At 40.0% G+C, this 27,740-nt stretch overlaps 1 protein-coding gene across 1 annotated transcript in view; it reads right to left on the minus strand.

The window, feature by feature from the left end:
• Positions 1-3,135: 3,135 nt before the first annotated feature.
• Positions 3,136-27,740, minus strand: part of tgfbr3 (transforming growth factor, beta receptor III) — a 73,180-nt gene continuing 48,575 nt past the window's right edge. The window contains exons 6-17 of the mRNA XM_051376742.1: positions 27,419-27,581; positions 26,845-26,992; positions 24,460-24,649; positions 23,942-24,201; positions 22,594-22,749; positions 19,952-20,101; positions 19,278-19,463; positions 17,562-17,855; positions 16,761-16,887; positions 13,050-13,085; positions 12,190-12,297; positions 3,136-8,140 (exon numbers count right to left, since the gene is read on the minus strand). Coding sequence (XP_051232702.1) covers positions 8,022-8,140; positions 12,190-12,297; positions 13,050-13,085; positions 16,761-16,887; positions 17,562-17,855; positions 19,278-19,463; positions 19,952-20,101; positions 22,594-22,749; positions 23,942-24,201; positions 24,460-24,649; positions 26,845-26,992; positions 27,419-27,581 — 1,937 coding nt within the window. The 3' untranslated portion in view covers positions 3,136-8,021. The remainder of the gene's footprint in view (positions 8,141-12,189; positions 12,298-13,049; positions 13,086-16,760; positions 16,888-17,561; positions 17,856-19,277; positions 19,464-19,951; positions 20,102-22,593; positions 22,750-23,941; positions 24,202-24,459; positions 24,650-26,844; positions 26,993-27,418; positions 27,582-27,740) is intronic.

Genomic DNA, 27,740 nt, shown 5'->3' on the forward strand with positions numbered 1-27,740 from the left:
ATGGATTCTGGCAGCAATATGAAATGTAGCATAGTCATATTTTGGTGCAGCACAAGAACCAGCTGTGATGTGAGGCTATAGTTAGCATAGAAAAAGAATTCCCCCAGAAGGAAAATAACTCCAACTGGACCAGATAAGCACTTTTATTGCTTAATATGTTCAAGTTGTTGAAACTCAGATTTGAGGAATATCTCACCAGAGGCTGAGTTTGAGCAATGTATCTATATCACTGTGTACCTGTATCTGTGGGAGCAGCTGGGAGTACTCTGGCTGATCAGAAGCATCTGAAAAAACATTAAAGCTCCACTTATCAGTGTGCTTTATATCAACAATGGTTCCAATGAGCAATGTGAAAGGTCACTTGTTCTATGGAGTTTTAGACTCTGCTGTTTTATAGTTGAAGCAGCAAAAAGGAAAGTTTTTGTCAACAAAAGCGGTAGAAACACTACCGCCTCTTTTCATTGATTTTAAGAGGAATCCGACCAAATCCGACCCAGTGGCAGGCATTAGGAATAATGTTCTCGCTGATGAGCTTATGGTCATGTAGAGGCATCAGTATTAAAGTGAGACTGTTTCATAACCAGTTAAAAACTCTTTGTAGAACATTTATTAACTAGAGGCATGGACGCTGGATGAATTGGGACTGGAGCATCCCTACGTTAAGGCTTAATAGAACTTCTGACTTGTTCTCTTTTTTCGTTTCTATGTCCTCGATGTTCTTCAACAAACACATAATATTACAATACCCGCGAGCCTTCGCCGCTCAAAACCTCAGCTCGTTTACCTCATCAGGACGCGGGTGCGGTTTGATTGGATTTTATTGACATTGGCCTGGCAACATGAGCAAACAGCCCCACAACTGTGATCACATCTTTCAAATGTTGCCAAAACCCCTAATTGGTGCGTGGAAGAACGTGTCATCATGTTTTTCAAACAGGGATGCCCACTTCAAATCAGTGAGAAGATCCCAGTGAAAAACACAAATCCACAAATCTGTCAAAAATATGTGTTGTTGTAGGGCCTCATCATTCATTGGGAGAATATGTTTTCGGGGCCTTTAAGCTCCACAGTTGGATATTTGGTGTTGATGTTTCTTATGAATGTGTTATGTAGTTCTCACCGTTGTTTTTGTGCACACAGGCTAGTACCTTTATTTCTAAGAACCAGGTATTTTCTAAAGCAGTGGTCTATTTTTTCTACTTTAACCATATGATTCCACCAAGGAAATGTCATGTCCATCCAAGCTGTGTCAGTGTTACGACTGTAAGTTGCCTAAAACTGTCCATGGAGAAAATGAATGGGACTTCCAAGAACCAAGGGCGCCCGGAATAGCTCCTCCAACTTGGCCACTCTATAAAGTGATAATATGTGAGATGTTGTGCACAGAATTTAATTACAATACCGCAAAGACTTTATTTCCCATTTGTCCAAGCCACTGGAAAATTATTTTGACTATTTCCATTTATACGGCTGTGGCACAGGATGTAGAGCGGGTCGTCCACTAATGGGAAGGTTGGCGGTTCGATCCCCGGCTCTTCCCATTGCATGTCAAGCAAGACTGAACCCTGAATTGGTCCTGCGTAGGTGTGTGAATGAGTACGTTTCTGTCAGTGTATAAATGGGTGAATGTGGCATGAAGTGTACAGTAAGGCGCTATGTACAATCTATATAACAAACAGGAATTGGGAGCTTTTGCCCTCTGCACAGGCTGACAGGTAACAGCACTATAGCATTCTTTTTTGTTTGTCACTGAAGGAAGATAGAGTAAAGTGGTGTGACTAAGCAGAGCATTATGTATTTTCATTAATGACATCTGAACTTTGTTTCGGGAAGTCTGTTTCTGCAACATGATAGTGAGTATTTATTTTTTCTTTTATTTATTAATTATTTTATTGCTGTTTTGGCTTTTATTCTTTTATTTTTGTATTTATTGCCAATCGCTTTCACTTTCATTATATTTAATTGTCATTGTCTGACCTCTGCCATGATCTTTTTTTATTTCCATTTTGTCTTGCCTTTGTTGCAGTTTTTAAAGGTGCTATGTAAATAGTTAGTATTATTAAGTTTTCTTCATGACATTTTTGATATTTTTTTTCTTACGTGTGAAAGCAGGAACATCAGACTCTGTCTCTTTGGCTCCACTTCATGGCAGGACGTGCTGTTATTGTTCCAACCACATTACAGTAATGTGCCACGGGACAGGAAGAGGTGCTGTGAGGGTATACACAGCCTGTTAATCTGGTCTCATCCCCCTCTGATGCTGTAAACCAGCCAAAAAATTCACTTAACTTAATTCAAGTAATCATGTTTAGGAGCATAAGGTCTGGTCTAAATTAGTCCATTCCCCCAGCGTCAGTGCTTGGAGTCCTGTCAGCTAAAAAAAACAAAAAGAAATTTAATTTAATCCTGTATTTGTCATGCACTATTGTCTGGGGCACAGGCAATCAGTGACTAAATGGATTAGCTGTAGAATGTAAAAGTCAAACAACAAATTTGTGTTCCAGGTACCCGAAGGGGGAAAGCTGGAAAATACTTCCACATCACAATGCACATTCTCGCTCAGTGAGGTGGATGAGCCTTTGTTTAAGAATTCAATAAATTAGTCATCAGTTGGACAGCGGCATGGGGATGCCTCCGCAAGGGCAGTATGGGCAAAGAGATACAGATGTGACAGCACAGAGGGGTCAGAAGGATTTGGGACATGCGGTCCAGTCCTCTCTAACCTGAGCTGGCGTAACGAGAGGCTGCTTTACCATTCGCCCCTCGGCCTCTTCCTCTTGTGCTATAATCACACAGCCTTTCAAATCTGCTCCAAGGCACGCTGCTTACGGCTGTCTCCAAGGAGCTCTAATCAAAAGCAAGGATGGAGCCGGCGGGGAGGGGGGAAGCGTAGCGACTCACACTCATCTCAGAGGCCCCCCTCCCTTACTCGAAAACCTCTAGCCAGAGGTCCACATGGTCTGTATCATGCTATGAGCTCACCAGAGACGAGTCATGACTTCACCGCAACAAGGCCAGGCCTAACACATCATTATTACAGCTCATTGTTCCAAACCAGATCCATACAGGAGGTATCCACACCGTACCCTCACACATATGGCTCACCGTCCAGAAAACATCAAAACAACAGTCTGGTAAATTATTAAGAACATTTATTGGACATAATGGGTATACAAATATCATGCGTATTTACAGCTTATAAAAAGTTTCAAAAACCAAAAGGAGACAATAACAGCTAATTAAAGTTTTACACATTTACAACGCCCAAACAAAGGCGATCTTGGCATGGTGGGTAAGCTCGAATCATCGTTCGCTTTGAGAACGGAAAATAAACGTGAAACTACAATAAAACCACGCAGGGGCCCTCAAAATCACCCAACTGCAGTATAACCTAGAAGCATTTCTTGGCACAGAAAACACTCACACACATAGCACACAAGTTACACATTCATAGAAAAACATGAGGTAGTTAAATGGTTAAAAAAAAATACAATCAATAACTAGATATATGGATTTGTGCTCCAATTACAGCTGTTCTCAGATCAGCATCTTTTACTACTTCTGCACACTTTTCATAAAAATGCTCCTTTTGCCTGATACAGCATCATTATTTCAGATTATCTTGAAATACCACATTTAGTCATGGTCTTAATGGGGGAAGTGGTGGAGCTTTTTCCCCAGCGTGCACCGGGGCAAAAGGCTATGGAGGAATGTTGATATTTGAACGGCAACTCTGGTGAATTGTATCGTTAGTTTGGGTGAAAAGAATATCCCCCAAATTACCTCAAATGAGAAGATTAGATCCAGAACATTACTTGAGGCTCAGCCACAGCATGACACGCAGGAGTGGAGGAGATGATTACGTACAGTACGGGAGATGGATTTGCCACAGTCGATAAGAGAGACCTCAAAACTACAGGAATGTCAGAAAGCTTTAATCCAACAACGACCGCTGATTATAGGCTGCGGCACATTTCCACTCTGCAAGACATGAATCTTTCACTGAGTGTATTCTGTACACAGTGTTGTTGTTGTTCACAATAATGCTGCTTGATAACAGCAACAGTGCACTGCATATCACTGCTGTGTATTTACTGCATACATGAGCTTTACTGAATAGAGGTTTCAACTGGGTGCTGGCATGGACACGCCTGGCAACAGGCCCGATAAAACAAACAAGTTCTAATGTTGCTCTCAAACCGAGTGGTTCTAATACAACTCCATAAAAATGATTCCTCAAGTGTTATTGAAAACAGTCAAGTTTCCAGAAACAAAATAACAGCTGGATTTTCTCCACACTCCATTCTGACTGTACACGCTTATTATACATTCCACTCTAAATTTGGTTTAACTGCTGCCATCAGTGGTTTAGCCTTGATTTCATTTTTTTTCATTATTTAAGGGGGTAAACATCATTGATGTGACCACAGAACCCAAACAAGTTTGGTTTTGTTTGTATATGACAGTTAGGGACGCACCGATTTATTGGCCGAACGTTGACTGACATCAGCCTATTAGCAAGTAAAGCACTCACAGACGTAAGTGCTCAATGTGTCCATAGACTGTGTATTTAACATTGGACATAGTCTCTGTGACATCACCCATAGGTTGTCTGAAGAGCCGTTGTGAAGCTCAAAGTGTGGTGGCTCTGGCTGTCGCCATCTTGGAAGTTCTGACTGTGCAGGCTCTCGGCTAATCCAAAAATGAGCATTAAGTGGAGCCTGGGCTGAATGAGGCCTGATTACTGAAAACAGCCTCCAGCGACGGCACCCACCTGTCACTCAAAGCGGCCATCCTCTTAATTATGCATAACTACAAGCCTTCATATAATTTAAATGGGTGAGTTATATAGAAATCTACCGTTGTCATGAATAGGGAAATTAGTTACAGAGACCAAAACTGTTCTTTGTACCAGGCTGTAGACATTCTGCTGTAAAGTTGGGCATTTTAATATGGGGTCTTGTGTCACATCAATTTTGTGCTGGCTAAATGTTGTATTGGTTACTTCCAACTCAGCCCAGAATTTCACAATCGGTGCATCTCTAATGACAATACAGTAACTGAGCATCAAGCTTTTGACTCCATCATTTACTAATATTATGTTAAAATATATAGTTTAATATTCGTTGCTACAGCTTATCTTCAATGATATCAAATTTGTTTTCTAAGATATATTAATTTCGCAAAAGTTATAGAACATCTGATTTCTTTACTTCACATGAAAATATGTTAGTAAACACAATATTTATACATAATCAGCAATCAATCTGCAACAACTTCAATAATGAGTCGGCACTGCCAAACGGGGAAATTCCACCCAAACATTAGCTGACATCTATAATAATGTTTAAACAGACCATAAAGAGTTGTATTCCATGTACAGAAGAAAGTAATGCTTTGTTTGAAAAGCCTTTATACATAATATTCATTACAAACTCATTACATGTTTTATGACACATTCTTTGATAAAGAAATGAAATATAAAAAGGTAAATAAACATGATGTCAGTGCCCTGTCAACTCCGTTTTTAATATCAACAAGGATTTTTAAAATGTAGGTGGATATCCAAAAGTTTGTTAGCACAATGTATTCCTTACTAAAACGTTAAATAATTTTGTTTTCCATCTATAAATATTTCATTTATATCAGTCAAAGTGTCAAAAAACATGCCGTGAGGCTTTTATGAATAAACTGAATAAATTCCCCCACAAATGTGTGTTATGTATACGAGCACATCCACAATTCACAGTACTTACACACATAGAAGACAATAAATTTCTCTTGGTAAATATATTCCAAAATATAATTCTATACACAAATATATATATTTATACTCTGTTCCCTCTGTAGAAAGCTTTATACATGTTTACATAAGAAAAAAAGAAATCAAAAGCTTTGAGATAATACACATTCTGTTTTTTGTTACGGTTAACAGGGAGACGTCCCTTTTTGAGGTCAAAGGGCCCCACACACAGTCTGACAGAAACACACACAGGCTAAAGGAAGGCACTACAGCAAACATTCATAGTATTCTGAGGCGGTGGGGTAGTCGTGGTGTTGCAGTTTGAAGAAAACATTAAAATATATGTTCATAACAATGAGCTTCAGCTTATTCAACACGCTGTCAGTGCCAAGATTTATACAAAAATAACTGGGATAAAAAAATCTGTACATTTGGCTTTATAATAATAATAATCTACTCTGTCTGATAAGAGGATAATGAGCTGAATGTGTAATTAAGTACTGAAACATTTAGTTGAATAATTGAGAAAATAATCATTGTTTAAGTCAATTAATCAAGGAAACATGCCAAATATACATTTTTACAGTTGATCAAATATGAGAATTGGCTGCTTTTCTGTGTTTTAAATCTTATATTTATGGTTGTAAACTGTTGTCTTTTTCATTATTTGCTGATATTTTGTAGACTAAATGATTAAGCGATAAAAGTAAAAGCAATCAACAAATAAATCAGTCTTTGAGAGACTTTGATTCTTATGTTATCACTTTTAAAATGAGATATGGTATTAACTCATTAACATCTCACTCTGGTAAATCACTGGTCTAATCCAGAAGCACTGTAACAGAATTTGCACTCTCTGCCTCTGAACATTTTCGAGTATTTACAATATTCACAAAAATATACAGGCCTTAAAGAAAAGGTTGGCATTTTGGAAAATGTTGATGTCTGTACGTTGAGTGTGGAGCTGGAGCCAGGAGGTGATTATCCTAGCTTAGCATGAAAACTAGAAGCAGGGGGTAAAAGCTAGTCTGGCCACAGCTGGTGAGGCAGGTGTATTTTGTTTAGCTTTAGACAGAGCTAGGCTAGCTTTTTAGCACTGCTTTTCAATTTTTCCGCTAAGCTAGGCTAATCACGCCCAACCTGGCTTTGGCCAAAGCTCAAAAATACACCCACCAACACCCCTATTGCTAACAAATTAACACATTGTATCTTGTTTTTTCAATCTGCACACAGGCAGAAATGTAACGTGACAATTTGTGGTTTTGTTAAATGTCAAAATAAACAGTTTCTCTCATCTTCCAGACTTCATGCTAAGCTAGGCTATTAACCTCCTGTATCGAGCTCTGTACTGAATGCACAGACATGAGAGAGCTATCAATCTTATCTCAAATAAACGTATTTCACAAAATGTTGAACTATTACATTAACAACATAGTAAAAGGGATCCCATAATGCCCCTGTGAAATTACATAACATCAGTGAAATTGAGACTCAGACCCTCATCTACAGAAATGCATTTTTGTAACTACTGTATAGAAGGCACTGGGAAAACATGTTTTATCAACCTGTGTGTAAATCCATTATGCAGGGAGGAGTGAAATAAGTACATTATAAAATGGGGCTTTTTATCAGCATATCTTTCACATTTAACTTTCACATTTGTTGGCGTTTAATCTTCTGTATACATTCAATACCTACACTGCCTTTTAAAAGCCATTATCTCTCTGTGTCAAGATGACGACTTTTGCTCATACTGCACTTTTGTCCGTATGTTAATAATAGTGGTTGCTTCACTCCCTTTGCCATCTGCAGGGCTGCATGTCATAAAGTAACGTGTTCTAGTCCAGCCATCAACATCTCACTTACTAATACTGACATCACTGCTGCCTGATTGCTTTCCTTGCTGTTGGATCACGCCATTTAAGGTCAGAAACAAAAGGCTGTGTTGTGGTCAGAAAAAAGCAGCATTTGGATTCAAAAGAAATGCCTGGTATAAACCTGTTTCTTGTAGTCTTGTAGGCTAACTACTATTACAGACCAATAACACCAGGACAGTATATTTGTCTGCACACACTTGAAGTGGCACAAAAGGAATTTGCACAAGGACCAACAGTGTTATTGTGTGTCGTCTTCTTTCTTTTTTAAATCATATGTTTTTCCTTCTTATAGCATCCCCCAAAAGAAAAATTCCTGTCATGGAAGGAGATCAACAAACCGGTCCCTGTGAACCATTGGGCTCTTCCTGTGCCACGACGTCCCCGCTGGGTCACGTCCTGGGCTATGCCGTGCTGCTGCTGGAGCAGGGCGTGCTCTGCGTACTGCCGATACTGTGGGCCGCACTGCTGTTCTCGGAGGCGGGCTGGGACTTCTGGACCTGCTGTGTGCCAGCTGTCTCACCTAGACACAGAGCAGTAGAGGGAGTGGAGAGCAAGGGAGGACGGGATTGGACCAGAGGGAGAGAGAAAAATTTGATGTAAATGGCAGAAAGGCGGAGGTAGGCAGGAACATGACAAATGGATTTTGTTAAAGCTATAAATTGCACCCCTCTAAGATGCTGGAACCTCCATTGTTCCTCTGCAGTCTTAGATTTTAAAAGAAAAAAATTACTCTAATCTCCTACTGTTTACTATGACTGTCACTACTTGACATAAACCCTTATACTTAAGTTAAAATATAATTCTTTATCCCGATGTTTTGTGCACATCTGTGTGTAGATTAACACCTTATTACGCAAGCACAATTAAAAACAATCTAGTTTTCAGTACAAAGCACTTGGCAAATGTGCACAGTAAAGCAAGCAGAACTCTGGACTTGATCTGCCCTAACGTTTACTATCTTGAAGCATACTACTATTACTGCCACAGATTCACAACATGGTTTCATCTGCTAGGACCCCCCCCCAAAAAAAAGAAATTCACCTCAGAAACAACCGCTCACATCCTATCTGACAGATGATATTTTAAACAAGAAAGAGCAAAGGATGATTCCCCTTCATAGAGTTCATTTCTTTAGTTATCTGGATTCAATTAGCCTGTCCTTAGTAGATAAAACAGAACAAACACAAGACTGCCTTCTGACTGGAGCTCAAAACACTGACTGGTTTATTGTTCTATGTCTAAATAAGCATTTCATTTCGTAGACTCTCAGGATCCAATGCTTAAAATGAAGGGCCAAATCAAAGTTTTCACATTTGTTTACAGGAAATGTCTCTGATAGACAATGAACAGCTTTTGAAACAAAGCCAAGTCTGTGTTTAATTTGAGAATTTGGAGCAATTATTGCTTCCAAGCTTTATTCCTCCCAGAATAATGGAGAGTATACAATAAAATTATCTCTCTTAGACAAACATTTTTCTATTGACAGCTTGGTTCGTCCTACACGTTGTCTGTATGAGTGCTTGCATATATGGCAGGCACATTGTGTCCACAGGCCATCTTGCATCCCGCTCCCTCTTCGGGGCCCCTGTTAATGTTTACCAGAGCAGAACTGCCAGGGGTCTTTCCCTCACAGGACAGAGAGTTCTACAAAACAAAAGGGACTTGGATTCACCTCATCTGTCTGAGGAAATATAAATTCCCAAGTCCAATATTATCTTTCTAGATAGGAGAGATAAAGGCTGCTTTAATGTTACAGAAACATACTGTGTATGAAAACTCTGAAAACAGATGTCTGACAATTTGCTTTATCCTCTGGACGAAACACAAAAGCAGAAGCACAACCTCAGTATCTCTTGGCCAGGGTTGGGTTGTAATCAGATAACAAAAAATAAGTAACTATAATAAGTCCAGTAATTAGATTTTAGTTACATTGTCAAGGATTACTTGATTACATTTTTGATTAGGACTTTTAAATATGTCATTTTTACAATTATGAAACTTTATTTCATGATAACCAATGACCTAATAACTTGGAGAAAAAAGAACAGTGTTGAGTCAAGATGGAAAGTTCAGTCCCTCCAAAACTGCCTTCCATTCCTGCCAATATTCACTTCAACTTCAGAAATGTGCAACACAAATTCTTTTGTCTTTTAAATTGATTTTGTAGTATTCCAAAAGTATTCATTTTAAAAACATTGTTTTGTAATCTAATGGATTATGTTACTAAATACAAACATTGCCATCTAATTTGTATTTAATAACTGACTACATGTAAAAGTAATCTGACCCAACCCTGCTCTTGGCACAGTCAACACTTCAACAGTGTCCAAGTACATGAAAAAAAACTTGAAAATATTTGTTTCACATTTTTGAAAGTGACTAATTTGACAAGTGAAATATTTCGTATGTGTTTGTTAAATCAATGACAATTACTAATATTTGAAAGAACAAGTCATGCTAGCAACTCTGTGAGGCTATATGATATGTCTGAGACATAGGGGTGCTTTGAGCTAAATGCTAATGTTAGTGTGCTAAAATGCTAACATGCTGATGTTTAACACATGTAATGTTTATTATGATCTCCATCTTAGTGTAGCCTTTTAGCATCCTAACATTTTCTAAATCTAATTAATTTTCTAAAACACAAAACACAAAGTACACCTGGGGCTGATGGGAATGTCATCAGTTTTGCAAGTATCTGGTCAAGTTTTGGACAAATGATAGTTTTAACGATGGTGCAAGTTTAAAAGTAAAATTAACCAACGTTATTATCATTCATCCAAACTCAAAAACTGACATGGCAATCCATCCAATAATTGGTGAGATATTTCAAAGTTGAAGACCGACCAACCAACACAATCCACGAGCCTTGCTGCTAGCGTGGCTAAAAGTCGTGTGTAGTTTCCGCTGTCAAGATAGTGTGCAGTGTGTGATCACCATTATTTTTAAGCTTGTAGCACATGTTTCTCTTTCCGAGCAGATAATGTGTAAAAAATTCTACTCATGTCAGCCTGTTTTCACTATTGGTTTGAATTTTTCATTCGTATGTTATTTCACAAATTGAGCAGAGGTGGAGAGCAGATCTCTTGGCAGACGTGACTACAGCCCTGGCAGAACGCAGACACATTGTATGTGCCAAGATAATGAGTAAAATGTCAAATAATATAGTGTGGAGTGCCTTTTAAAGCATTTATACTTCTAATTGCCTTATAAGGAATCAAACTGTAATGAATGCAAAACCCCAAATATAACACCAATAAGTATATATAACTTAAAAAAGGCTTTGTTCTCTAAAGGCCAGGGATATTGTCCTCAGACCTGAGGGGATAGACTGTTTTCATGTGTCTTCACTCTGTACACTAGTTTAAAATACACTCTCAGCTGACATTTGTGTTGGTTGTTTTTGGGGATCTACATTCTTGGGGTTTACATGGAACTGCCAATATTGCCAAGTAAGGTCATTTCAGCCGAGAGAGCTTGACACACCCAACTAAGGCCTATTTTAATAACATCAACAGGAACATGGTCCTTAATGTATCTCTACGTTGTGAAAGTGTTTCCATAACAACTATCATTACACCTGTTTCTCTCTGCATGTTCACTATTGACCTCTAATATCTTTGGAAAACCAGCCAGTTACAAGGCATGTGTTCCTTTGTCATTCTAGGAAACCCATAAAGCTTAAATGAAGTGGCTTTCTAAAGAGGAGCCAATACCAATATTGTGATAAAGATAAGAGCACTAAACTCTGACAGCTGATATTTTCTGCTACATGAAATCCCGTTCAGTAAACACTTACACAGATGTGATTTAGCATGACTGGAACTTTAAACAGTTTGTAACAGTTCTGACAAGTGTCCGTATCTGTGCTACATTCACAACTATCAGGGAGGATGATTTACTGACCCAACCATTTAACACTGTCCAACAGGGAGCTTCTTCCAAGCTGTAAACTTAGCGTAAACTTAAACACTCACATTGTTGTATTTTCTGAAAGCCCTGGCTTCTAAATTCAAACATCCTGAAAGACGTCCATGGAGAACACATCAGCCACGGGGTAACAGGTCACTGGCATGGCGGATCACCGGTCAAGCAGTCAGGCCAACGAGAACAGGGCAGCTTTATGCAACGGTGAACTCAAAAGGGCTGCTGGGAGCACACTTCCTCTAAGGGGTCAGCTGGGGTCGGCATGCTGGGGATGATGGGGAAGGTCTTGGCATCTAATGGACAGATTGTGTGTCTTTTCCTGTGAGTGCTGCTAAACCCAACAAGGGGAATTTCCAGCTCGTCTCCAGCCATTGTACTGAGAATATTCGGTGACCACCCAGCAGCCCCCAAAAACATTCAAAGGGAGGAAAGAGAAGAGCTCTTGCTGCTGACCAACAGGATATATTTACAGTAGAGGAGTCAATATGTTATTGTGAACTGGCCTCTGTCAGCAGCAGGATGTCTGGCAATCCCAGGGGCACATTTCTGGCACAGAGACACTCAGACATTCCTTTACCTCTTATCTTTTCATTAATGTAGAGAGGTGAGCCGAGGCTGTGGAGTAGCAGGTAAAGGACCTACCTGTGTGGGAGTAGATAAACCACAGGGCTCCGGTCAACAGAGCCCCAATCACAAAGGCTGCAAATGCGATGCCCACCACTGTCGGAGTGTCCAGCATGTAAAGTGTTCCTGCGAAACAAAGCAGTTCACACATGTTGACATGACAACTCGGAAATACTCAAAACCTCTCAAACAGAAAGTCTATGGAGGTCCAAAGTGTTCAATATTAAATGCATAAATTAAAGGTTATTAAAGCTGTTTTAACTGGTTATGAAACAGTCTCAATATAAATCTGATGCCTCTATATGACTTACATAAACAAACAAGACCATCAGAGAGAAGAATGGTTATTTGTATATAGCCATTCTTTATACCTGTCACCAGGTCAGATTCTCTTTTAAATTAGACAAGGCAGTAGAAACACTATATTGTCCAAATGTAAGGTCTTAAAATAAACAATAACATCAATTTAAAAAAAAACTGTCAAATATAATAACGTTAAAAAAAACGTTAACTGGGTGGTTGGTGCATTTGAGACTAAAAACTCAACTATCATGAAAATTGACATGATGAAATTAAAGCCATTATAAAATTTAAAAATCTATAATTAAATAGAAATGAACTTGAATAAAAACTACAAACAGAAAATAGAAACAATTAAATAACATTCATAATAATGAGCTGAGTTTTAACTTAAACTATTTCACAATTTATTGGTTAATCTATGTATTTACATCATCTAGTCCCATGTTTACGTATTTTATATATCTATCCGATACTGATACACTTTAGGGCTCCATTCAAATTCACATTCACAGACACACATGTACATATGAAAAAGAGTAGTAAGATAGTGAGAATAATATAGAATAACAACTTACTTTCTTCAGAAGGAGCATCCGTTGGGCTTCGGGTTGCTGAAAAAAAAGAAGTACTTTTAACGTATGCTGATGTACACTATACATTATGAACTTATATAACATAAAAAATAACAAAATACATATTCCGAGTCAGGCTGTCAGCCACAGGCCAGAAGATCAGCAGATTTCTGATATTGCCCTGTGTTGATAAGCAACTCTCTGTGGAATGTGATACAGAAACCTGAAGCAGGAAAATGCTGAAAGAGCAGCTATTCTGTAAGCTGACAGTGTCCTAAAGGATGAACCTACTGACTCTGCTTACTCATTTATTTCAAAGCCTTCTGGAAGGCTTTCAAAAGTGAACTTAGCTGTAATGATGTCTTTACAAACAATACAAAGGCGCTTGTGTACGGCCGAACTCAAGAGGCGAGCCTGGTACATGTCCAAGACTTCGGCACAATGGGCGCTATTCTTGGAAAGAACACCTTTGAGTTATCATCTCGCATAATGGATGATGACAGGTCATCAGAGAGGACTTTAATTTCGGAGGGGACGATGGCCAGAGGACGTCCTCTCTGCCACCCTTCACCCCTATCCCATCGCTCCTTTGTTATCTGTCCTGTGTAACTTGTTATGCAAAGAATGCAGAGAGTGGCCACTAACGCTTTCAACCCCGTTAGCAGAGGGGAGAGGAAGAGCGCACTCAACTGAGGCCAGCGAGAGACAGTGGTGTGCAATGTTTCCTTGTAATCTTGGCTCATAGATTATGTTACGCTTCACGTGGAGAAATGTACATGACTCTGGTCTAAGAACGCCCATGATCATCAAACTGAAAACTCAATGTACCTTTTCAACCAAAGCCTTGATATCTGTGGGGAACAGTACTCTGCTGGACATCTGTCAGGTCTTGACTTTTGCTCACTATTTTAATAGAACCAGACAGCACCCTAGAAGTTAAACCCATGACTTATGTTTGCAAAGTTGGAACAGTTGTAATATCTCTATGAACGTCATTTGTTTATGTAAGTTTGCCTGCTTTGGAATGAGAGAGCACGCCTGTTGTAATGACTTGTTTTTGTTCAACTCTGACCTCTCCTTACAGAGAGCAGAAACCAACGTTCGCCTCTGTAAGACTCTTGACGGTGCTTGTTTGTATGAATAAAGCCGAGTTCAGATGAACTGAATAACTTGACTCCATACGCACCACATACAACTCATGAGCTACAGTGGTTTATATAGTTACGCAGGGCTATTATAAGGGATCTACTCACACATTTTTCTCTTCAGTATATACTTCATGAAAAAAATCTGAAGTGTGGAAGACTAATACTGTTTTAATGGCCTTAATCTGCTGAGGCATTAATCCAAACTCAAGTAGAAACATCATTTTCTGTTGAGTTTTTAAATGATGAGTTTTATGATCATTTTAATGATAAAGTAAGCTACTTGAAATCCCGCCCAGTGAATACTGCAGCTCATGTGAAGGATGAAAAAACACCTTCGTTCAGCAGGTTTTAAGGTGATGCATCATCGCAGATATTTATCAGCTCCTTAGAAAGATAAGCAATCTGAAGGGTGAACACATTCACTCACAGTATATTTCACACACTGTAGTTTCCACCTGTCCAATATTATTTAATACAATAATTGATATTTAAATAGGATTACATTTTATTCATTGTGATGTAAATAATCTCTTATCTCAACTAACCTCAAGTAATACTACTTGTAGTGGTGTAATAATGTAATCTACAGCCTCTTAAATAAATGATACTTTCCAACTTTTCCTGAACATTACCAGATCCATAAAAAAGGGATCAAATTTATTGATGTTGTGAAGCAGTAAATCTACTTTTGATGGCTGGGGTTTGAGGCTGTTATGTTTTTCCATGCACCAAGTTGGCCACAAGTGGCACCTCTTTGATTTGTAGATCAAGTTCAGCTCTTTGGGAGGCTGTCCAGTGCACAACTGTAGCCCTTGAAAAGGCTGCTTGTTTTGTTTTCCATCCTAGCATAAGAGATGCCTTTGTGTTATAAAACACGGCCTTTGAAATTGAGTTTTTTTTCTCTGTGTTTATTGCATATCTGTGTTTACTTAATCTGTTCCATGGAAAATAAACCCGCTGCACTGGCACAGTGGTGTGGGCAGTGCTCGGTGCTGCCTGCTCTGTACTAGCTTCGTTTACTCACTCACTCATTACTGCAAAATTCAGAGTCTCTCTTCACAAGTATCCTCAGCAGCCTCTTTAACAACAACACTGGGACTTCTGTGCTAAGAAGTGACTGCATCTACATCTCTGCCCAGAACTGAAACCAAATGTCCAATTAAAATGTACAGTAATAAATCCCCCCACTTCTGTTCAGCAATTTTCTGTACAAATCTGACTACTCCCACTCAAGCCTGACTGATACGGCATTTTTGAGACTGATATTTATATTGATTCTTGAGGGTCTGTACTGACTCTGTACTGACCTATTATTTTTCATGATTAACTGATTAAACTTTTGGTCAATACAAATTCAGAAAATTGTGAAAAACACTAATCACAACTGCGTAAAGTTAAAGTCATAAAGCTTTTTTAAACCATAAGGTCACTCTTAAGCCTGTGCTATCAGTGCTTTCTGGTGGACAACATATTGTATGTGACTGTTTTACAGCAAACATATCATTGTCATTTCTCCACTATTTCATGTTACTTATCAGCACGCATATATACCAATTTATCCACGAAAAGCTTTAATTAGCCAATATCGGCCATGCTGATATATCAGTCGGGCTCTAGCTTACACTGATTGAAATGGTGTGTAAACTCATGAGTCAATATAGTTAAACTGACCACAGCTTTCTTGTTGATGTCATTGCTCAGAGGGGATGCTGATTTGAAAAGCTCTGGCAGTCCACCAGAGATTGGGTACTCATGATATCACCCCATCCCAGTTTAGGTCATAATTAGTAAAATGTGCGGGTGGTTACCTCAGGCCTCCCCCACAATCTGTAGGTTGCTCCCTCCCTCTGATCACACTCACAGCCCCTGAGACTCCGCAACACAGCAAGCGAATGAATGAGTGACTAAACAAGTGATGATCGAGGGGCCTTTAGGCTCTCTGGCTGGACTCCCAAAGCCAACAAGAGGACCACCACTCCCCTCACACACACACACTCCTCCCTTCTCTAGTGGAAAGGGGAGGCCACAGTGAAGGTCCTAAGTGAAAACAACTGGAGCTTGGTTCTGTATGACTCCTCTTTTCCACCTCTCCCTCAGCATGGACTGGTCCAGACTCCAGAGGAGCCCGAACTGGGCCTCAGTGTTAGCAGACGCCTCCTTTACTGCAGTTAACCACATGCTAGTATGTACACACACCCAAAAACACACTCTTGTGTACAGACATTAATGTAAACAGACACATGCGTGTGCACACACACACACATCGCAGTTGATGATGACCAGATGTGGGGAAGTGATGAGCAGTGTTTTGTGGTTTGGTCTAATCTCCAAGTACCGGACCGAGCTTTCTCTTTCTCCTCGCCCTCGGACCGGCTTCTCTCTTTACTCCTTATCAAACTTCATACTCAAAACAATGGAAATCAGAGCTTCATTCATAATGTGTAGTGTTGCTAAAACGGAAACATGGATTAGAGTGACAGGAGCTTTTAAGAGCCACATGTGTCTTATTTAGGTTGAGCTCATGGCACAAGGGCTAAGTAGGGGTAAAATGTGATTTTGAACTAACTTGTTTCGTCTGGTTGAGCAGATCCATCCACCACAACCAGCGGCTTGGTTGACATCTTGGAGTTCATCATCATAACCATGACTTCTTCCCCGGTAAGAGAGTCACAGGTCTGACTGGGTTGTAAGCACTGTGTGGATACAATTAAAGAAATAAAGAGAATTAAAAAGTTAAAAATACAACATTTACAGTGAAGAAATCCTACAAAAAGAAACATGTCACTCTGTAGAAAGCAGAAATAAATATAAATACAAAAGCAAACACATTTAACATTTCTTAACCTCAAGTAAATGCCATCATTCATATCTGACCCAAAGTATAAACTTGGAAATCAAACAAATGACAAACCCATGAGCTTTAACCTGACCCTGATGGTAATCAAGCTATAACAATTAGCTTCACTGTCACAAGTCAGCTTATACTTTATCACTACCTTTTTCATGTGAAAAAACAGAAAAGGGAAAGTGCTTGCAAGAGATTTTTGGAGAGATTGAGTTGGACAGATAACACAGTAAGAGAAAAATGAAAATGATGGCTAAGATGGATGCTTATTTTGTTCTGCAGCTGGATACTTGGCAAACTTTACACCGATTCATGTTTCCTGCTTAGCTTCGGGTGCAGACCTGATTCTGAATGGCTCAGGTCAGCCAGAGTAAAGATAGTTCACTACCACACCGACTTAAAATATTGTCAAACAAACAATATGTACGTCTGGGGAGACTAAAACAGCTTTGATGGCTTGTACAGTACATTCATTAAACATGCAAAAGGGTAAAAGAATTTGGAGAAGACTATGTTTCATACCGGTGGTAGTCTTTGGTTGCTATGGAATCTCTTGGAGCAGAGAGACATCTGACAGTGCAGGAAAAGTAGGGACATGTTGAAGTCTGAATTGAAGATGAAGCTGAAACCTTTCTTCTCCGTCTGTATGTGAGGAACAGGGAAGTCCCTCTTAGAATAGTACTTGACGGAGTCATCCTTGGGGCAGACTGTCTCAATGAGAGTGTACTCTGAGGGCACGATGTGGTTGGAGTTAGGAGAAATGAAGCACGATACGATGGTGAAACCCAGCTCCGGATCTGATGTGGTTGATGTGACCTGAAGCACATGAGGGAGAAGAATAAAACATTTATTCTTCAAATACAGGGATCATTTGTCATGAGAAGATAGTAATGATGAGTGTGGAAAACTCCTTAAAAGAGTAAACTGACATTTTGGGAAGTACACTTATTCACTCTCTTGTAAAGAGTCTAGGTTTGCAGCTGAATATCGATACCATAGTATACTGAGGTTGACAGTTAGGATATAATGTATGCTTATCTACGGTATTGAATTCTACTGTATTAGTGTTATTAAAAAAATACTGAACTCTTTTAAATTATAGGACATACTTTGTGAAATTCAAATAAAGCGTTTGACAAAAATCCCCTTTGGTTTTAATTCTTTTAAGATTTTCTGTAACTCATGATAACAATAACATAATAATCGTGCAATACCCTATAAATCAGCTATCTTTCTTGTTTTTTTTCGTTCAGTCCCGGTGGATTCTTGCAAATGCCATTAGGAGCACTAGAACGAGCCAGAGGAACCAGATTGTTTCACAATCTGTCAGGATATAGTGAAGGTTTCAGCAAATATGACTAAGAAATATTTGTATAACAATTACCTACTGCAGCTTTAAGTTTTTGCATGGATTCTGGGTGTAGTTTCAGAGCATGAGAGTGATATCAATCTTCTCATCTAGCTCTCAAAAGGAAAGTAAATTGATGCATTTCACAAAATGTCAAACTGTACTTAAATGGAAGTAGGTTGCTCAGAGTGACCAACACAGTTTTCATCATCTGCTTTCAAGCATCCTTTAGCTCATTAAATTGGTTCTACTTTAATGTTTAGTTAACTCCTATTCCCACTATTTGCCAACAGATTAGCCAACTGCAACAAATTTCTTCAGTAAGTATTTCAGTAATTTCAGTGAGTCGGACATTCGTAATATCTTTCCATCCGTAAGACAGCCCCTTGAGTTATTATTCTTCCTCTTTACTTCTGTTGGATTGTCAGTGATGGTATCCTCATTGAAAACACATACACAGAAAACTCTTTGTAACCAGCTGGCTCCGCGTCCACACTGAGTGGAGCATCTCCTGCTGATATCACCATAAATCATCTCTTCAAAGGACCTCAAAGTATGAGTCCTTGCCATCTCTTACATGACCTCCATAATTACTGTTGCAAAAACAGTCAGACAGACAGGACTTTGAGCCAGACAGACAGGATACTGTGACACGTAGAGAGGTAATACAACGAATATGCGGGGTGAATGTGAGTGTTAGCTTTTTAGCCCCAACTAGACAAAATACAAATTGACCTTGTGGATGCCACACTAAGAGATCAAAGCAGGAAGAGCTCAAGTCCCAGACAGAGAGTACACACAGCAAAGTTTTCATTCTAAAGTTTTAATTGAGGGACAAAAACACAAGCTGCATAAGAAATAAGAGGTAATGTGTTGGATGCAACGCATACCTCCACAAAGACTTGCTGATTCTGTGAAACGGTGTAGAAGGCCTGGCGTGAGGGGTTGTTGAATGGCAGTGTGTTGTACAACTCCATGTTGAACGTCATGTTGTTGACCGGTTGCCTCCCTGGTCCCGGTACAATCCTGGGAAGTGTTTCTGAGGTTTCCTGGTTCTTTCGGTATGTGCAATTGAACTAGGAGGAGAATAAGACAAAAAGCCAACACAAATATCAGCAGGGATCTGACATGAGATTCCACTGCTAAGCACACTCGCCCTACATGACTGTGTGTCTGTGTTTGACCACATTAAGAAGAAAATAGAAAAATAGGGCAGGAACATTAGAGATACTGTATCAACAAGAACAATAAGAGGGAGATGAGGAATGGATGAGACAAAGGATTATTTTCCTTTGTCTCATCCATTCCGTCAGAAGATGGAAGAAGATGGAGACACTTCAAAATGGAAAATGTCAGGTCAAGTTCAAAAAACATCATGGAAAGACAGAGATTGCAGGAGCCAGATGAGTCTTTACTAGCACCAAGGGACTCTGGGAAATGGAGTTTCTTCCAACTTGGCCTGATTTACATAGAGATGTAGATGATCGGTGGTCTTGACTTGTCAACTTTCACCCTGCAATGGAGCTCTCACAGAGACAGAACCAAAATTATTCCACTGACTTACCACTATGACGGACTGGTGATCTGTGGGCTCCGTAAATGTCCTCCCTAAGTCCACTGGCTCCCTCGGTAACACCAGGTCTCCAGATTCCAGATCCTCATAATCCGTCGGCCCACCACTCCCATCCTTAGTCTCAGCATGACTTATCAAAACCTGCAATCCACAGAGAAGTCTGTTATTCACAAAATCTAAGACACATTAGTTAGTATGTGAAAGTAAAACTTTCACAAAACTCCTTTCCAGACATTTTTTTTAAACAGATCCAGTTGTGAGTAGTGTTGCTCAATTCAGTGTGTTCAGTAAGCCAAAAGCAAGATTTGAATCTTCGCGAGGGGTCAGTAAAAAAAACATTCTGCAACCAATGAGTTGGATTTAAAATGTGGGAATGTCCTGTGGCTTCAGCACTGGGACTCACCCTGGACTAAAAACATAAAACATGCTTTTAATTTCTCAGTAGAGTAGTGGAATGTTAGGGGTCTGAGACGAGTACATGCTGCTTTGAGAAAATTTTGATTTAATGAGGTGAGAGGACAATCTCAATGACAGTAACAGTGTTTTTCTTAAGTCTGCACCAAATGCTTGTTGACCTGCCATTGGTGCCACAGCTGAATTAAATCAGTCTGTCACAGGAGAGGAGAAACAACAGCCAAAACAGATTATCTTTGATGTGTGAAAGACTGAGACAATGAAATTGTATCTCTTTTGACTAGAGGTCAGAGGTTATCCCTGCATCCAAGTGCTAACACAAAAGACGACCTTGGACGTGTGCCCGGGTTTTCAATCTGCTTTGGATAGAAAAAGTGTTGTTCCAAATTTTGCTCCACAAAAGATTTCAAAAGGTTGGGGAGGAAGTGATTCATCCTTGCTTGTTAGAACAAACACGCTGAATAAATGCATTCCATAATAATGAAGATAACTTGGCATGTCAGATGCGAATGCCATAAAAAGTCCCATAAAAACACTCAAGTGTTCACCATTACATGAAAATTTACTTTATAGATTATTTGAAATATACACTCTAATTGTGCATATTTTTCAATTTTCAATTTGTCTCAAAAAAGAGAATAGAACAATTTGTGGAAAAAGTGCTTAAGCTTAAAGCCTCTGACTAGACGTTGCCCATCAGCTAGTGACTAACATTGGATAGCTGACGTTGCTAGGAAACATTCTGTCAATTTCCTTTTTTTTTTTGTACCGTCAGTGCTTTAAGGCATTTGTATTGGAAGTTATTTCAACACCTGCCTAGTCATCAGAAGCTCCCGAATACTCTGTGTAGTGCTTATCCCACACCATACAAAGGAGGGGGTTTACCAACACTAGTGGCACTCTACCGTTGGTTCAGTTGGGACAAACAACCAGACTCACGGCAACAGGTAGTCCTGTAACCTCAGCACTCATTACATTACCCAGTGATTCAATCCCGCCATGGAATAACATAGTAACTTAAAATAGCGGAGTAACTTGTAGAGTCATGGATAGGGGTGGGTAAAAATATTGATTCATCAATGCATTGCAATATATTTTTTCACAATTCAATATTGATTCATTAAATCCTCTCAATCGATTTAAGCCCCTGGCCAGTGGGGGCACGGCACCTTTGTGTGATTTGCGTTGTACGGACGGAGGCCGCACTCGACCACACAACAACAACATGGCAACCGAAGCAGGAAGTAGCAGTGTTAAACCAGCGCCTTCAAATTTAAAAGCAGTGTAAACCCGGAACACAGGAAATAGACCAAAGTAAGGTAGTGTGTAAGCTGTGCCAGGCAGTACTTAAATACTGCAATAACACAACAAATTTGCGCAACCACTTAAGCCGACACCATGCAGATGCTCTGCAGCAACCCGCGGCTAAACCTGTGGATTCAAAACAGACACAACTCGACAGATCCTTCCTTTGCAAACTGCCGCCAAACTCTGTCCGCGCACAGAAGATAATGGAGTCTGTGGCCGTCTTCATATGTAAGGACCTACGATCGTACAGTGTCGTGGAAAACGGGGGTTTTAAGAAGATGGTATACATACTCGAACCATGATATGCCATACCAACACGCAAACAAATGACGGAAGTTGCCGTCCCGAAGCTGTAATTTCCTTATTACTGAATTGATATCAAAGCATTTAAAATAAATATCGAATTGAATTGTGAGATTCTTAACAATACCCAGCCCTAGTCATGGAGTAGTATATGGAGTGTTAAAATGACTAAGCAATGGCTAACACCGAGTTGTTTAATATTGAGTATCTTCTGGTTTAGATAATACAGTGCGATCTTTGAGATCAAATCGGGACATCCCTAGTTATCCAGGGTCAGTTCAGGAGTGTGACCTGTTCACATTAAAATCTGATATGGGCCACATTTTCAAAAATAATGTGAACAGACAGACAAAAAAATCTGATCAGATCTTAGTACTAAGGCATCATCAGTTGAAACCAAAAATGCCCCCCCTTTTGGAGAACACTAGGCAGTGCTATGACTGCAGAAAAATAAATAAAACTTGTAGTTCTAGTTTTTGGTAATCACACCTTTAACCAAATAAGTCTACAAGTCAAAATAAACAAGGCCACTTTTCATGCTTCAGGTTAAGTAGCTTTATTGGCACAACTTGTTTGAACTAAAATGTAATAATAGGTACTGTACTTACAGAGTTGATGTGGAGGGCCATTGGGCTACCGTGCATGGGATAGATGCTGGTCTGACAGCCAGTCAGAGAAGTTTCCAGTGTGTAGTGGGTGGCATTGACTGTTGCTTTGCAAGCTGGGTCTTGGAGCGTGAGGTTGGCATGAGTAAACCCATTTTCCTGAGGAAACATCAAAAAATGGCAACCTTGGATAAAGATCAAAAAAACTTTTTCTTTATTAACTCATTTTCAAAATTGAAAAAAAAAGACTGAAAAGTCAAAGCGGTTGTGTAAGACTTCAAGTTCCCAGGAATAAACAAATCCCACAAGGTGGTCTAGCTCCAGCTCCAGCTTCTCCTAATTACAGTCTATGCCAGTTTCCATTCTGTGATGTGGGCTAACTGCGCTGTCCCCACGATCAGACGCCAAATGTTGGAAACCGTCCTATTTGCTTCAATGTCAGCCTGTGTACAGGCACGCTGGCATTTAAATGAAGAGTAATAGAATAATGACAACTTTTCTCAGTAAACTTGGCAGTATTTTTTTTTCATTTTACTTTTGAAGCAGGTTATCTGGCTTGCTATCATTACCACACTGACTGCGTGATACAAATGTGTGCACAGTTTTCGATGCTTTTCAAAGAGCAAAAACCTTGCAACATGGAGGTTAATATTGGTATTTTCTAATCACAGTGCAGAAGACATTCATTCAGCCCCCTAATTGATCCAGACACTGGTATTCTCTTTGGGTGTCCTTCATGTTTGTTGTTTTCCGTTCTTCTTGTCACAGTTTGTCACATCAAGTTTGTGTCGCAAGAGCAGACATGTAAAAACAAAGAAAGCACCCAAAAGCAAATCTGATCAGACTGTGAAACAATTTTCAGATGTGCGACTTAAATCACATTTCAAATAATCGATGACACTGGATTAAGTCTGGTTGGGAAACAAAACACTTGGATATAAGAAAAAACGGTTTTGTCTGTTTAACATTAGAGGGGAAGAGTCCTAAACTATATGCTTCTGTGCTGTCTCAATTTGTTGCGTAATCAATTATCTGTCTGAAGTATTTATTTATTTTTGATTATTAATTATTTTAAATAAAATACCTATGATTGTGCTTTAGTAACTGCTTGCTCTTCTTAGGTTCATATTAATGTTAAATTAATACATTAATATTTTTAAGTAAAACAAATATTTAATAAATAATACATCCTATGCTTAACACCTTATGTTTCATGCTGTTAATAAACTGTGTCTCTGGTTTAGGATTTCTTCATTTTCCTGTGTATATTTGGACGTGTGTTATACTAGTTGCTATCCCTATATGTTTCTAGTCAGGATCCACGATGGATAAAATAATGCTGTCCACTCACTTGCAGGCTTTCTTTGTCGATGCTGACCACCATCCTCGTGTCCTCACACTGCACACTAAGGCCAACACTCAGAACGCCCTGGGGCTCCTCGGGCTCTCTGTCTTCCCAGGGCCGATCATCAAGGGAGGGGGGCAGAGGCACCGGTGGAGGGAAGGGAAAGGGCAGACCGGAGCGTCGTGAAGCAGCTCCTGGATGAAGGCTGGTGTCGCGCAGGATGGAGAGCTCTGGAGGAAACATGCTCTCCAGAGGATCCACCACATCTGGAAGTCACACATGGTTAGAAGCTCAAAAGGCCGATATTACAAGCAGGGAAATTGCGCACGACTATAAAATAATTTCATAATTTCACCCTAGTTTCTCTATGACTGTGAAATGTGCACAGTCATGAAAAAAAATCAATTGTAGCAGCTGCTAAAATGTATGTCTCGTAGTATTTTATCTATAATTTACCTGAACTATTTCTACACTATTTTGCTCTCTGCTTCAGTATACTTTCAGAAGATGTTTCTTCAGTTTACCTGGCTCTCTGAGTCGGATATTGAAGTGGTTAGCCACAGGAGTGCTGGTGTAAGACGTGACTGGACCGTAGCCATGCTCCCCTGCCCACTTGATCAGGGCTTGTGGACCCGATGGCAAGTGCTGCTTGGGGGATTTTGACACTTGCATCAGTCTCTCCGTGTTTGAACTAACACTCACAGTATCAGAGGCCTGTGGAAGAGAAAGCAGAAGTGTCATTAGCCTTGTCTTATCTTATGTTTTCCATCAAAAATAATAAATTGTCAACAAGACCATCCATTTAAGCTCCCTTAAGATCTTCAGAAACAAATGACATGATTTACTGTTCAAGTATTACCAAAGATATTCAACTTCAAGTACAGTCCTGTACTATTCTGTGTCAAGTGTGAATCATGTGCATGAGTCTGACGTAATGGGCGTGTCACAGTTCAATCAACGCTCAGAAACCGACATGTTCGTTTGCTCCTACAAATCGTGTCCTGCCCTGCTGCATACCCGCCCTGTGTAAGGGAGTAATGATTCTTTCTCACAGCCATTTCCCACACATTCAAGTCTCTTGAGCAACGCTGAGGACAACCCGCTTTCTGACAGGAGTGGGGCCTCAGTTTTTACGAGGCTATCATATCACATACATAGTTGACGCTCTCCCAAACACTGGTTGCACAAGCACAGCATCCTGTGTACCATGGTTGTCAAATAAAAGTCAAAATGTCAGCTATTTGCGGACCAAAAAAATGGCCATGTGTTTAGACTGACTGTCCGTCTGTAGTGTAACAATGATGATAATGTGTGGCAGGTTCTGGTTTGGTGTGAATACAAACACACTTAGTGTATTTATCACTAAAAACTCAAAGGTAACCACTTAAACACATACTCACAATGTATGTTTGATATCTTGTGAAGCTGGCCATGTATCAAATGTTTAACAATACAGTAGATACAGAATAAAATGGTTTTATATGATTACCTTTCAGTTTGTCCCTACACCCGGTTTCTTTCTTTGTTAAATGTGCTTGCCCCAAATATAACCCTACGATGAACCCTAATGCATTAAACTCTATGTAAAACCACTAATACTGAGTTGATGTAATATGTTTTGAAAAGGTTTCTCATTATAGAACATGTAAATATTCTTTATATATGATAATGTTAATAATGTAGACTTTAATTCAGTCTGAACCAAAGTGTTGGACAGACTGATTGATAGACGCATTGTCATCCATAGAGCCGTACTAAAACAATCCACATTCCTAACCTAAACTGCTGTGTTATATGTGAGTATTACCGTTCATTTGTTCTGTGACCTGGCATCACACTCACAGAACCTGACTGACTTACTGTACAGCAGTAACCAGGCAGCTGTACAAACACTGTGCCTGGCAAAAGTGCAGTGTCATGACTGCAGCAGCCCTATAGGAGTATGAGCATTTCACACTGAGGAAACACAGAACCCCCTGCACACCTCCACTGAAACCAGTACAGGGCAAACAGCCGAGAGGTCCACACAAGACAACAGCAAATGGACATTGAGGCATCGAGGGTCGAGTATACAGTAAATAGTCTCCACAGTTGAATGAATTAAATATTTTGGGAGATGTAAAATATTGGTGACTTTCTTTCCGTTTTACTGCACAGAATTTTGTGTTGTAGAAATGGGGTTTAAAATTCCATCCCTGGAGCAATTACAGTGGTTGGGCAACAGCCAATTCTCCATCAACATGATCTACAGTTAAACTATTCTTCCAAAGTGTACATACTCTAGGTGTCATATTCTTACACTTCCTAAGGATCCTGAGACTTGAGTAACACTAATGAAGATTTAATATCAAAACTGTACATTCAGACTCAGCGTTGATATGTATAAAACCGTATTTCTAAGAAAATGGTACTCTGATATATTGCAGTAATTAGCCAGTGTTTGTCTTTTGCGTGTAGTGAGGAGGTCCTAACAGCTCGCCGCTTAACAAAGTGCCTGAAGCAAGCGCTGCTCGTAATTCACGTTATGACTGATGGGAAGCAGCTCAGGCTCTATGTGCAGTAGCCTTGGCTCTGAAAATATGTGATGCCCCCACCACTCTCAGTCCCCAGCTCTCTGAAAATGTGATGACAATCCCTGGAGCTGCCGCGATGAAATTTCACAGTTCCTCCTAACCTGTTATCCCCACCCTATCCTGCAAGCGGGGACCAGGCGCCAATTCAACACACGTTCTGGTGTGACAAATTCTTTGGTCGCTGGTGCAAAGTGATGACATTTCTGTCTGTGACATGACTCGCGAGCCACTGTGATGTGTGATAAAACTCTATCAAATCTCAGTGGTCTGTAAAGGGGGAAAAAAATGATGTTCCTGGATGAAAAGCTTTTATCTGTTGTCATGCTGCTAGCTTACCACTACGTCCAGGTTGCCGATCACACTGTGGGCCTTGATGACCCAGTTGACAGACTTGGCGCACTTGAGCAGCAAGACGACGTCACGATGCAGCGGGGCATCATCCTCCAGAGGCCGTAGTTCCACTACGACATCCACCTGGAAAGCACTGCAGAAAGGGAGAGAGAAAAAGAATGTTGGACAGTTAAGGTCGGCGTAATGTTATTGTGCCCTCTGTGTCTGGCCAACAAATTAAAAAGCTGGATGCATTCCCAGAAAAAAAGCAGACATATGCACTACAGACCAGATAGCAAAAGAGTGAGATACAGCATGGCTACCAACACGTTCCCAGATTTGTGGTCTTCTGGGTGTACAGAATAATCACTCCACTGAGGGAGTGACGAGATTATCTGGCAACCTGGACTTTGAGACCCAGTTTTGAAATATCTCTCTCAAAAGAACACCACTAAGTGACCCCCCCCCCGTTCATGTTTCCATCCAAAACAAACTCCACAGAGATTAGTGTGAGCATCTTGACCTCAAAAATAAACTATGACAACATGTTTTCTCGGCTTTGGCTGGTCTGGCTGCTCACCTGCTGGAGTTTGGGGCTTGGAGCTCAATGATGTGGACTTCTCGGTCTTTGTCGGGCCCAGACAGGACACAACCCTTTGATGTCTGTGGTTTCACATAGCCGCCCAGGTAGTTCAGAGACAGGAACTTGGTATCAATCTTGCAGGTGTCAGAAAACACTGGATCTGAAAGGGGAAGAGATGTTTATGTTACTTTATGGGAGGGGGTTCTGGGAGGCTATTTTGATCCCCAAAAGGAGAAATATGGAGGTGAGGAGGTCAGTGCACAAGGTCAGCGACAGAACAGCACCCCCTGCTTCTGGGAGGGATTCAACGTCCTGCTCA

This window comes from Dicentrarchus labrax, unplaced genomic scaffold, assembly GCF_905237075.1.
Source record: "Dicentrarchus labrax unplaced genomic scaffold, dlabrax2021, whole genome shotgun sequence".
In the NCBI taxonomy this organism is placed as follows: domain Eukaryota; kingdom Metazoa; phylum Chordata; class Actinopteri; family Moronidae; genus Dicentrarchus; species Dicentrarchus labrax.